A 12,774-nucleotide genomic window follows, 5' to 3' on the forward strand; every position below is an offset into this window, starting at 1 on the left:
AGTACACATCAAAACGCTGCTACCACTACTAGGTTGGTTGGTTGATTTCGTCATCTTTTTAAGATTAAGATATAATTATGTCTCTCTTTTTTAATAGATTGAAAACAAATTGTACATTTCTTTTCCCTTACCAATCATTGGTTAATATATATTCTAGTCACATCTACTTTTAGCATATACTAATCACTGCTCTGTTTAGCTTCACTTTGTTTACAATAAAATCTTGCTCAAATTTAGTAATTCATTTCAAGGCAAAAACATGAAATTGTGATATTGTTGTTTATATATGTCACATGGGTAGTGTCGATTAATAGTAGTTATAAAGCTTGGTAAACATGTTCATATTAAATGCTTAAATTTCAAATGGTTGCATATGTCATTGATAGATAGGCGGTAACGTTTTTTTCATTTTCCTTGATGAATAAAAGAATTTATTTATGAATCTCCGTATTCTGTTATTTATCTGCTTGTTCTTGTCAGGTTACAAGATTATTCAAAAATATTCAAGCACATATATGTCGGAACCTTTTTTGCCATGTATGTGTCATTGATAGGGTTCATTCAAATGAAGTTTCAAAACCTAAACCACTCTCCTTTTGATACCCATGGTTTCTTTATAATCATGTCACTTATTGCACTACCCATTGCGATAATGACTTCAGGGATCCTACTTTACACAAGTGATGCTTTTGGAAATGCAAAGATCTCTCCTATACGTCACATGCTCTTAAGATTTACTTCTAACTTCTCGACAGTTCTTGCGGTGCTCTCCCTTTACCTGATTGTATTCTTTCCATCCGAGCTCAAGTGGATCGGATATGCAATCGTTTGTGCCCTCTTTGTTGTCATGGTCATATATTACGTGTGTAGCTGCATAAGAGTACTCAAGAAGAAAGATGCACCAAACTTTATAGCTTGTGGAATGGTATAGAAAGACAAAGGTTATGGCAAAAGTTGTGATTTACATAATACTATTCTATCATATTTATTACAGTAGTTATCGATGAATCTTATTGTAACACCGTAATTTGGAAATTTTTATAACACCACATATCTATTAGCTATCTAAATGGTGAGGTTTCAAATCCTGTTGTGAATAAATGATGTATATTTATGAGTGTGTGGGTGTGTGAGTTTGCTACTTGAAAACCCAAGGCTATAATTTATTTTTCAAGATATGATTCGATTCGAATGAGAAGGTAAAGCGATGTTCATGGTAAGTTATGAAAATTTCTATAAAGGTTTGATATTTCGTTGGCTATTCCATTTTTTAGAGTTTCGAGGCTTAGTAGAGGCTTTGATTCAAAGCCTCTACTAAGCCTCGAAGCCTTTGATGCTGACGCGAAGGCGGAAAAGAATGGAATGATATCTGGTGAACAAAATCTTTGTCTCGGATTCCCTCCTCTAAAATCACAACATATTGCAAGGACGACAACAAATGTTAGTATTTTAGTGTAATTGGATTAACTGAATGATCAATGTAATCATAATAAACATTAAGCAAGTTCGGGGTGTGCGGAGTGCACACTTGTTTTAGTTTGTTATGATGTTAGGGGCGAAGCCCCAAACAAATGGAGGTCCGAGGGCAGCGCCCCCAGTTGCAGGGTCCAAGGGTCGGCAACCCCTAGCAGGGTCAAAGGGGCAAAGCCCCCCGGTTGGGGTTAAGCTGTTAGGTTAACTTGGAAAAATTTTATTTTCGTTAATAATGTTTCATTAAAAATTCATTAGAAAAATTTATTTACGATTATGTCACACATAATCATAAGTATTTAATTTCGAGGCATATTAATTAAAATTATCATTTGAATTATAACTACATAAGGGAGTTTTCCAAATCTAACTGCTCCTGTAGTTATTATACGACTCTCTGAATAATCAAGGTTGCAATTCCAAAATCACCAACAAAAGACTAGTGTGGAATCCTTTCTTGTCACGTTCTAAATCTATTGCTCAATGGCTAACTCTATGATCAAATGTTATAGGCAATATTGTCATATGTTGTTTCTTAGGCTTACGGATCCAGGAATCCCCCATTGCACACGACTCAATCATACGGATCCAATATTGTCAACTATCCCCCATTCACACGAGACTCGACGTACCCATTATTAGCATTATAAAACATCTCTATAATTACATTATAAAACATTACATTTCTCTCTCCTCTTTAATAAAATAATATTTTTTTATACCTTTATCACTACAAATTTCTCTTTTTTCTACTCACAACCAATTCAATAAATATTAAAAAATAAATATGAACAAACAAAGTTTTATCATAATTTATTAAAAAATCACTACCTTTTCTCTGCCACCATATAATTTACATTCACAATCACCCAAAACTCCACCCTGTAATTTACAAACTCACCTCACATAAATGTTGGAAATACTCGTAAACCCCTCGCTATGGGGCGCTAAGGAGGAAGAAGGTGGGCGTCGATGGGCGCTCAACACCACCAAGGGGCGCGGTGGTGCCCATGGTTAAAACGGCCGGCGCAGAAGAAGAAAATAAGTGGGCCCCCGTCTCCAACAACTCTCTCCATCTCTCATCTCACACACACACACATATGCATATAATATATATTAATGGGCGCCCTTGTGGCATTAAACCATAGCGGAGCATCTTTGGGGTGGGGCTTTGATGCCCTCGATGCTTACTTGGCACTGACGTGACACTGTGGAGGAGCTTCGAAGCCCCCCACCATAGAAAATACCCTTATGAATAGATAAATCATAAAAAAGGTAAAAATAGAAATCCCAAAAAACTCCCTAAAACCAAACAAGAGATTCACAATAGCATTTATAGTAACCAAACTAACCCAACAATATTTGGCGGGCAGTACAAGTGGTACCAACTACCAAATCATATCGGCATCAATCGTAATAAATGGAAGAGTGTGTGAAGAGATGGTTAGTCAACGCATCAGAGTGGGACCCATCCCCACACGAATTCTCGATGGCCATGTCTCTTCTTCCTCAACAACAACACGCTTCTTCAATCACCAGGTGATACTGTTATAATAAATATTAGCAGCTAGCATGATTATTAATTGATGAATTAATTTAGGTTTGTGAAAGTTGAAGACAGAAAGAGGGCACTTGTGAGCCGGCTGCTGCAGTATGCACTCGTACATCAACTTATTAATATTCCTATTGATGAAATCGTCATCAATCGCACCGCTCAAGGCAAACCTTACCTGGTATTCATTTCAATTTCAGACTTTTTTGTTAGATTAGTTTTAGGGTTTTTTGGTTCGGGTCGGACGGGTTACCGGTCAGAAGGGCTTGGTTTAAACATTTGACCAAAACCCTTTATTTAATGGATTTCAAATATTCTTCTAAAACGATCGAGTCAGAATGGGTTTCGCGTCAAACACGTAACCTGCACTGCCGTGACGCATTACATGGCATTGGACGTGCGTTATCGGTACACGCTTAACCTAGCACTGAACGTGTAACCGGCTCCACAACAGTAACCAATGACGGTTTCGCTGTTCAATGATATTATTGTGTGTTGGTTTGGTGGTCACTGATATATAAGAGTTAGATGATGATTAAACATTTAAACTGCAGGAACATATCATGCTTGTATAAATGGGCGTATACTTAATACAAGTTAACGATATATATTAGCTGAATACCACGCTATCATAAAGTCAGTCATGAAATGTAGTTTATAATGAACTTATTCAGACAAACATACATGAAAGTCTTAATATTTGATCAAAATATCTTGTTTTAAGTTCTGAGTGCTGTTCATGATCAAGTGGTTGCATAGGAAAGACATCAGAATGTGAAATTCCCAAATTTTAACTTCAATGTTTCACATCATGGCGACTATGTGGCAATTGCTTCTGAACCGATTTGCCTCGTGGGTTTGGACATTGTCTCTTGCTTCATTCCCGGGAAAGAAACCGTTTCAGACTTCATTCACAATTTCTCATCATACTTTTCAAGGTCAGAATGGGAAAATATCGTTAATGCTGGTTCTGATGACGATGTTTTGGACACTTTTTTCAGGTGAATTTGATTACATTTCACATGCGGTAGGAAATCCCTCTTGTTCTTATGACCCATTTGGGTTATATTTTTCTTTAACGGGTCAAATGAACAGGTATTGGTGTTTAAAGGAAGCATTTGTCAAGGCCTTGGGCACAGGAGTCGGGTATAAATTAGATAATGTGGAATTTGTTCACAAAGACTGGACCGATATATATGTCAAAGTAGATGGAGTTGTGCTAAATGACTGGAATTTTTGGCTTTTTGAACTTCAAGGAAGACATCGGGTTAGTTACTTAAAGTTGAAATTATTTAATCGACCAATACAAGGGTATTTTAGGGATTTAGCTACCAAAGTAATGCTTTCCTATACTAGTGTTACATATTCTGTTATTTGGATTTGTGTGTAACTCATACTTGATTAAGTTAGGGTGTTTTTATTATGGAGAGTATTTAAAAATTTACTTTATATATATGTATGCTCAAATGTTGTCTAACTTGAGTATTTCTGTGTGTGATTATATAGATTGCTGTTGCAAGGGGTCACCCGAGAAACGCCACTGAAAATTACAAGAAAACACTCAAACAGAGTCACTTTGATGATGATCTTTACAAAGTAGGTTTTCATCTGCCTAATCCATTGTTTGTTATAAAAACAGTTGAAGAACTATGTTCCCTTTTTCCATCAAACGCCTAAGTTCGACCATGACTCTAAACTGGAGGTGGTAAAGTTGACGGGTTGATAAGCTGGATAACGGGTCAAAATGTGTAGTGTTTGGTAATGGTCATGTAAGTTTGACCTTTTTTTATTTTTTAGCTAAATCACAAAATTTTACATGTGGATGTAAAACATAATAACATTAATCAACACATTGTTATTGCATGTTCAAGAAATGGGTTAATTTGGGTAAAAATAGTTGTACATGAGCTCATTCAGGTAAACTCAAATGGGGTGATTCAGGTGTACTGCCGAAATTATACATCGAGTCAATATAGGTTTACCTAAATTACACAAAACAGGTCAGTTCATGTCTACTTTTTTATCTTTCTTAAATGACGTTCATTTTGATCAAAAACCTGATTTAACTTCAACAAAATTGGTACATTTTTAAAACAACTTGTCTGGCCTGATAAAATTCGGTTCATGGCCAATCAGACCCTTAAAAGGCTTAATCAGAGAAGACAAATTTTGGTTTAACAAGTTGAAAAGATTAACTAAGAGAATATCTGGTATTCTCTAAACTAACAGTAAACCGGAAGTGAAACAAAAAGGAGGCTATAATTACAAATAATGGGTTTGTTACATGATCCTATATAACAGGAAACCACAATAACATACATTTCCACTGCTTAAGTTAAAACCAAAACCATCAAGTCCTATCAGAACATATTCAATTCCGTAAGATTATCCATTGGTATCTCAAGCCCTGCTGAAAAATCGTCTTGCAATTCCTCATCATCAAAATTCAGCAAAGAACTCAGATCCTGAGGACCCCCTACCCCTAATTCTTCAATCTGGTCCAAATCATGAAGTGGGTCGACATCTCTATTATGATTAGGCCCGTTTAGTGAAGGCTGTACAGGGTGTAGTGATCTTGCAGATTGGTTACCACACCCACTCCCAGATGTCGGTGTTCGACCAGTAGGGTGGACTTTTATTTTCCTCTCACCCTGGTATGCAGTGCTGACATCATCGAATAACTCGACTTCCTGTGGGGCAAAAAGGATATCACGAAGTGGGGCCACGTTAAAGCAACTGACTCCTGATTTCGCAAACTTACGACACCTGGCAAGTGTTCTTCTTCCAAATGCCATTGCAATATGCTTTGGGATCTTTAGAGTCCCACTTCTAGAAGACCCTCTTGTAGCCTGCAACAAAATCATTCAATTATGTAACACTTTAATAATATCTTCGTCTTAATCAAACTTTAGATAATTATATTATCAATTTTGGATTCAAATTGCAAACAAAGGGTTAGAACTTACCAGAAATTTTCTGTAAGCTATCTCCACCAATTTATCAAATGCAAGCTGTTCAAGATCCCTGCATAATCAGATGATGTGAATTAGAATACAAATAACGAAAGTGGTTTAAGTTCACCAAAAGATATCCATGTATAAAGTTCTTACCGTGCTACAAAGCTGCTACCTATACTCTTACATATCTGCTCCAAATATGCCTTCTTTTTATAATTCTATATAACAAATGAAAATATTGAGTATATGAAAAGTTTATGACTCGTAAAAAAACATATGCTAAATTGCAAATTGGCAAATTCTTGCAGCCATATAACCTGCTGTCGAAGTCTAGTCTTTAGCTCTTTAATTTCTTGCTTAATTGTTTCATCTTCTTTGTCATCCAACTTTGGCTGTCATCCAGATAAGGAACAATAGTTAAACCCGTTCAAAAGTAGATGTCACAAAACGGGTGTGTCGGTTTTTATTATATGTGGCTTAGATCAGGTTGGCCCGACTTTATTTGACTTAAAATAAACTAGTGTGTCAAATATATTTACAAAAGTTATATGTTTAATGATCCAATTTGTGGAATATAATGATTTATGATGTTTTTATACTTCTATACATTAAAATGCGCTTTTGAGTGGCTTTCGACCCATTTGGCCCATTTCTTCCAAGCTAACTTTTACATGTTTACTTAAAAAATAGCCCGAATCAACCCATTTAAACGTATATTGATTAAACTTGCCACATCTACCTGAAAGTAGGGGTGTAAACGAACCGAGCCAACACAAGCTTGTTTAGGATCAATTCGGTTCATTTAACTTACGAGAACTCAGACTCGAGTTCGGCTCATTTAGGGTTCTATTTCTAAAGCCCGAGCTCGACTCATGATTAGTTTTTCAATCTCGAGCTCGTATAAGCTGGGCTAGATTCGAGTTTTTGGCGAATCGATCTCAAGCAGCTCACGAGCGGCTCTTTTACAGCCTTACTTGAAACTAATTACTTTTTTGAGCTCCACTGTAATTATATACTAAAGAATATGAGCTTGAGCATACCACTAACTCAGGAAATAGACCAATGCTGTGAAGCTCTAAAAGAACTTTGTCATCTAGACACATTTGACCATACTGATTATCAAATGAAGGAATGCCGAAACCTCCCATTTGTATCACTTGTGATCGGTTGACATCATCACACGGAGAATCATTAGTAGCAGTGCTTCTAAAAGAGTTGGTATATCCATTGCTAGACAAAGACATCTTCACTGAATGAAAACTTTGAAACATGGTATCATGTTCAACTTCCCTCCTAGCCTTCTTTCTAGGTTCACTGAAATCATCAAGGTGAAATCTATCATAAGTTGAATCACAAAAGGCATCTTGAAGTGGTATAATTTGGGTATTTTCTTCTTCAAGTTCATTAATGGTGTCTTCTATAATGAGTGCTGATAATACTCTCTGGAATAATGGAATGAATTCTTTAGGTGTTTTATCTGAATCGAGTCTTCCAGAAAAAGACTCACTTCCTTGATGTTTCACATGCATGTTTCTTTCTCCAGAACAATTTGTATTGTATATAGAGACTTCATGCGTGAAGTTCATCTATGAGAGCAAAAAAATAACAATATCATCAGATGCCCAAAATGCCCCTAAACATCAAGAAGACATCTGGATTTAAAGAAGTACCATAACATTGTTTGCACAACCATGAAACTGAGAAAATTTTTCCTGAATATCAGGCTCCTTTAGCTGCTTCAAAAACATCAAAAGTGATTTAAAAGTTAAAAATAAAGTACGGATATTAAGTGTATCTAAAATGAGACCATTTACATGCAAAATAATTTTAACACATTGTTAAAAGAGTTCCCACCTGTGTGGATAAGTAGACTTTGTCTTTTGAGCTCACAGGAGCAAATATCGGTTCCATTCTTTTCCAGAAATTGCTAGAACATGCTTGATCTACAAAGCGTTCAAAATACAATGTAAAGGGGACTAAAATGCAACAATATTTTGCACCTAAAATGAAAAGAAAAAAAAAACTAATTATGTCTTACAGCTAGCATTACGAGCATGATTTACAGCTGCCATTAGTTCTTCACGGTCATCAGATTTCCCTGCAAAATAATAATAATAATAATAATAATAATAATAATAATAATAATTAAAACAATTAAAATAATAACAATAATAACAAATATAAAAAAATATTCACATTTTATGGAAAATATTATTTTCCAATATTTGAGAACATTTATACCTGTACAATCAGAACCACCATTTTGCTTATGGCCAAGACTTGAAACACCCTTGCGGTCTGAAAGCTTTTTCAAAGGACGCCCTGACTTACTGGCAAAAAAATCATCATTTCGTGAGTAAAATGAAAAAAAATCAACTAAAAACCTATATGTATTTTCAAATAAACAAAATCACACCTTCCGTTCTTCTCACAACCAGTCTTATTACGTCTAATTGGGTTAACTAGGGGTGTGTTATCCAACTTGACCCCGGTTATTGTAGAGCTAGTCCTTGCAGTTAAGGGTCTCTTCACATCCTTACCATTTTCTTCTATAATAATAGATTTGACCTTCATTTCAACTGCTAAAGAAGGTCCAACATTTTGACCATGACTTTGACCACCAACAGATTCTTCACTTTCATTCAACCGATGTGGGGACTGAACCGGCTCTTGTTTAGGTTTTAACTTTTCAGAAATAAGAGGGTCATTGGTCCCATCAGAGGCTAATTTGACACTAACAGTAACATCAGAGAGTGAACAGCTGTCAGATGATAACGGCTTTTCTTCTTTACTTGAGACAGGTGGCACCAGATTTGGTCTCCTAGTTCGAGACATCTTTGGTGGTCTCTGTCCAGCCCACTGGGCCATACCAGGAGAAGGCGGGCCCGAGGGCGTAGCCTGTTCATGATTCATAGCTCCACCAGGCACGTTCTCCCAGCTTTCTGAAGTTCCGGTTAAACAAGGTGTACTTGGTGATGAGCTGGCTGCCACCATGGCACCGCTACGCGTGATTCTTGAAGCCTTGCTTTTTGTCACTAAATTCCCATTCGGAATGGTATCATCATCACAAGTATTTAACCTGAAAATAGAATATAATGTAGACAGAGAAATGAAATGCATGATTAATTGATTACGTAACGCATGTATTACAAGTAAGCACATACTTATTGTTTCCTTTTGTAATAATCTTTTCCTTATTTGACCCACTACTGGTGGGCCCCTCGAGTTCATTTCTGGGGGACACGCAGGTACCAGAACTATCAGGCAAAGAAGGCCCTTCTAACTTGTTATCCATCTTGTGAGTGGTACCAGTACCATTAGAAGCCCCTAATCTGCAATGTAACCTAACTACTCATTATGAACCCATTGTATAATGTAACCACATATTGTTGCCTGATTAACAGATAAGTTACCTGTAAGAATGTGTGTCATTTAATTGCAACACAGGTTCATTGGCAGCCTTCTTTTGAGCGGTTCTTTTCTCTCCATTACTATCCATAGATCTTGTAGAAATCGTGCCTACTGAACGTTTTCTTTTCATCTTCTTATCCCACCCTTCACCACCAGCAGGAAACTTAGGAATCTTTTCTTCTAAATTATCAGATTCTCCATCATTTTCCTTGAGTAAATCTAGATCTTTAGTCATCACCACAGGCTGCCTTCTTAAACCATTACTCCGGCATTCCGCCTAATACAGATTTGGATATAAAATACATAAAGAGGTTTGTAGTCTTTTAAATTCTAAGTGTGCATAAGTGCTACATAAGTGTTAGAAGCATGTTACAAAATCATGTTAGATAAGTGCTTTTGTAGTTTTATAAACAAAAAAAAAGTTACAAAATCATGTTAGAAGCAAACCCTTATTTCTGCAACAGAAGTACGAACACGCTTGTTCAAAAGAACACTCTTAGGACGATCTTCCACTCTTTGATTTACAACCTTCAAGTTTAAAGCATTTGATTTATCATTAGCCATAAATTCATTCCTCTGTGTTTTCTTCGAGAGTACACCTTCACAATATTTATCTAACTTATTCAAGTGCTCATCCAATTTGCTTACTCTACCCCTGTTAAAAAGTTGCACCATGAAAAAATAAACATTTAAACCTATGGACATATTTGCAACGTACCAATTCAGCCTTCTATTTGTAAAAGTAACAAAGCATACCTAGCTGTGTTACACGTATCCACAACACTCGATCTCAAATGCTTTAGATCTTCCGCAGCAGCAGCCCCCGAAGAAATCTCTTCAGATGTGCTTCCAACAATAATCCCCATGACCCTTTTTAACTCCACCGACCTATCAGTTCCCAAGTCACCAATCTGAATCTGCTCAAACGACAAACACTGAGACAATGTCGGTAAACTACCCGATGCTGCTACTAATGCGCTAGCTCCACTTCGTGTGACGACAAACCCCGAACTGAACGTTCTCTCTGACCTATCGAGATTGGGCCCCCTCTTTCCATTTAAATAAGGTGGCTCAGAAGAACTAGCCATAACTTAAAACACTGCCCGTACTCGCGTCATCCGACCGTAAACCGTTTATTCTGAATGAATTACGAGTCACATTCAAATAAATTCATAAATTCCGGTCAAAAAGTCAACCATCTACTTGATCATATACTATGAACTTATAACAGCATACTAATTACAGCCACGTGTTCAAAGCATAACAGAAACTAACTACATATTGTAATTGAAGTAGGCTCATATACGAATAACTTATAACAGCATACTAATTACAGCCACATGTTCAAAACATAACAGAAACTAACTACATTTTGTAATTGAAGTACTCGCGCCATCCGACTGTATATTCTGAACAAATTTAATAAGTATCATGAATTCCGGTCAAAAAGTCAACTCTCTAATTGAATCATTTCATACATGAAGAAGCTACAACACCATACTAATTACAGCCACATGCTCAAAACATAACAGAAACTAACTACATTTTGTAGCTGAAGTACTCGCGTCATCCGACTGTATATTCTGAACAAATTAGCCAAGTATCATGAATTCCGGTCAAAAAGTCAACGCTCTAGTTGAATCATTTCATACATGAAGAAGCAACAACAGCATACTAATTACAGCCACGTGTGCAAAACCTAACGGAAACTAACTGCATTTTGTATCTGAATCTATAAAAAACAGAAATGAAATTGATGATTATGCGCCCTAGGTTTTGCTGGAGCTAAATTGAGCTAAATTTGGGGGAATAAATGTACAATTGAGTTAGGGAAGTGATACCTGAGGCTGTGAAAATGGCGGTGAAGATCGGCCGGAAAATTCGGTGGCTGCCGGTGGTGGTTGTGGTGGACTCCGTGTCTCCCGCGGACTGGTTGTTTTGCGGTTGGTTTCTCTGTGTGATCTCTTTGCGTTCAGAAGTCGGCTGGGCCGAGTTTTTACATTCCAGGGGAACGGGCCTCCATTGGGCTTATGTTAAAAGTTGGCACGTACTCCAAACAAGAGTGCGTACTACGTACCAGCCTTTAAAAGGCTGGTATTTCTAAACGCTCGTATTGTTCATAGATTGTTTAATTAGTTAAAGCCAAAATTTGTAGTTTTAAATATATGTATTTTCATTTATGAAGTATGCGTTTTTTTTTATAACTATATGGGATTTCTTAAATTTTGTGTTTAATTATTAAAAGATTTTATTAATTAAAAAAAGGGTTTTATAAATTTTTTAAACAAAAGTTAGTTAGAAAATAAATTTGTTGGCGACGTATGACAAAAGTTGCCCCTTCTTATTGTACAACCCGTATAGACCTATATAGGTGATGCATGATGTTCAGTATGTCGTCTGGTGTCCAAATATCGCGTAGCTTCTTTTATTTGCAATAGTTGTATGAACGTTGTGACCAGGATGAACAACTAAGTAGGATTGAAAATGTGGGTACCAGTCTAGGTTGGAGTACCTTCTTAATCTAAGAACCTTTATTATTTGGTGATGGTGACGGTTGATAAATAAGCTAGTCAATTTTAGTAACCAAACTACAATTGCCAAAGATTCAAATAATAAAAACTATGGTGGTCAAAGTATAAAAATCAAAGTAGTCTAACGAGCTGTTCATTATAATTTATATGTGGCAATCTTCACCCAAAGCATTTTAAATAGATTACTTTGAAAAATTATATGGGTTGATTTGGGTCATACATTATATGGATTGGAACGGATTTGGTTCAAGTTTTGGCTTGGATCATGTTTCGAGCCGACACGAGTTTTCGCACGGGACGGGTTGGGTTTCGGTTTCTTTTGTTTCTTTTTGATCGATTTTGGTTTCATATTTCGTTTTGGTCGGTTTTTCAGTTTTCTAGTTTCGTTTGTGTCCGGTTTTAGTTTTAATCGGTTTGGTATTGGTTTTTTGTTTCGTTTATGTTCGGTGGTTTCGTATTTTAAATAAAAATGGAAAAAATAGATTAATTAATCGTGTGATTATTATGTACCTTGAAAGAGTGCAAATAACTAAATTTGTTATGAAAGTGTTATATCAACCCTTCAATTAATTTATATTGACAAACTCACCCTTGAACTATTTACTCTATATCCTTTTCAAAACTGAATCACCAGCTTTTGACAACATATTTTAGTTTCCAGATTTTATCAAATCACTTTGGGTGACATTTTTGACATAACGAGCATATATTTAGATTTTAATTTTTTTTTAAGTTGCTAAAATTCATAGCCTTGGTATAACCTCGTTTGATTCTGATATAAAAAAAACGACTTGTTTTGTTTCAACGTGAACCTTTTTGGCGCGCTAGGCCATTACCTGAGCCCATTTACCAC

General features: G+C 36.2%; 2 protein-coding genes across 2 annotated transcripts; one reads left to right on the forward strand and one right to left on the reverse strand.

Annotated features, from left to right (window-relative positions):
• The first annotated feature begins 2,870 nt into the window (after positions 1–2,870).
• LOC143604155 (uncharacterized) lies at positions 2,871–4,803 on the forward strand. The gene is made up of 5 exons (XM_077080722.1): positions 2,871–3,009; positions 3,071–3,203; positions 3,782–4,023; positions 4,118–4,289; positions 4,529–4,803. Exons 1-5 carry the CDS (start codon positions 2,891–2,893, stop codon positions 4,697–4,699), a joined length of 837 nt encoding a protein of 278 aa, XP_076936837.1. The 5' UTR covers positions 2,871–2,890; the 3' UTR covers positions 4,700–4,803.
• Positions 4,804–5,290: 487 nt separating this feature from the next.
• LOC143604157 (uncharacterized) lies at positions 5,291–8,869 on the reverse strand. The gene is made up of 10 exons (XM_077080723.1): positions 8,396–8,869; positions 8,221–8,309; positions 8,018–8,077; positions 7,834–7,922; positions 7,650–7,712; positions 7,020–7,565; positions 6,297–6,371; positions 6,133–6,197; positions 5,989–6,046; positions 5,291–5,871 (listed from the first exon to the last, which is right to left on the reverse strand). The coding sequence occupies exons 1-10, from the start codon at positions 8,845–8,847 to the stop codon at positions 5,383–5,385; spliced, it is 1,986 nt and encodes a 661-aa protein (XP_076936838.1). The 5' UTR covers positions 8,848–8,869; the 3' UTR covers positions 5,291–5,382.
• Between the last annotated feature and the right edge of the window lie 3,905 nt (positions 8,870–12,774).

This window comes from Bidens hawaiensis, unplaced genomic scaffold (genome assembly GCF_021521415.1).
Source record: "Bidens hawaiensis isolate Kalapana, Puna unplaced genomic scaffold, B.hawaiensis_p1.1 tig00064064_1, whole genome shotgun sequence".
Classification (NCBI taxonomy): Eukaryota; Viridiplantae; Streptophyta; class Magnoliopsida; order Asterales; family Asteraceae; genus Bidens; species Bidens hawaiensis.

What these genes read in the sequence shown, in the direction of transcription:
- LOC143604155 (XM_077080722.1), top strand. Translation starts at nt 2,891, where the DNA reads ATGGAAGAGTGTGTGAAGAGATGGTTAGTCAACGCATCAGAGTGGGAC. An exon ending in CTCAAGGCAAACCTTACCTG is followed by an intron (nt 3,204 to 3,781) that starts GTATTCATTTCA and finishes GTGGTTGCATAG; the next exon opens with GAAAGACATCAGAATGTGAA. An exon ending in AACTTCAAGGAAGACATCGG is followed by an intron (nt 4,290 to 4,528) that starts GTTAGTTACTTA and finishes GTGATTATATAG; the next exon opens with ATTGCTGTTGCAAGGGGTCA.
- LOC143604157 (XM_077080723.1), bottom strand. Translation starts at nt 8,847, where the DNA reads ATGGCCCAGTGGGCTGGACAGAGACCACCAAAGATGTCTCGAACTAGG. An exon ending in AAGTCTACTTATCCACACAG is followed by an intron (nt 7,713 to 7,833) that starts GTGGGAACTCTT and finishes TTTTTGAAGCAG; the next exon opens with CTAAAGGAGCCTGATATTCA. An exon ending in AGACTAGACTTCGACAGCAG is followed by an intron (nt 6,198 to 6,296) that starts GTTATATGGCTG and finishes TTTGTTATATAG; the next exon opens with AATTATAAAAAGAAGGCATA.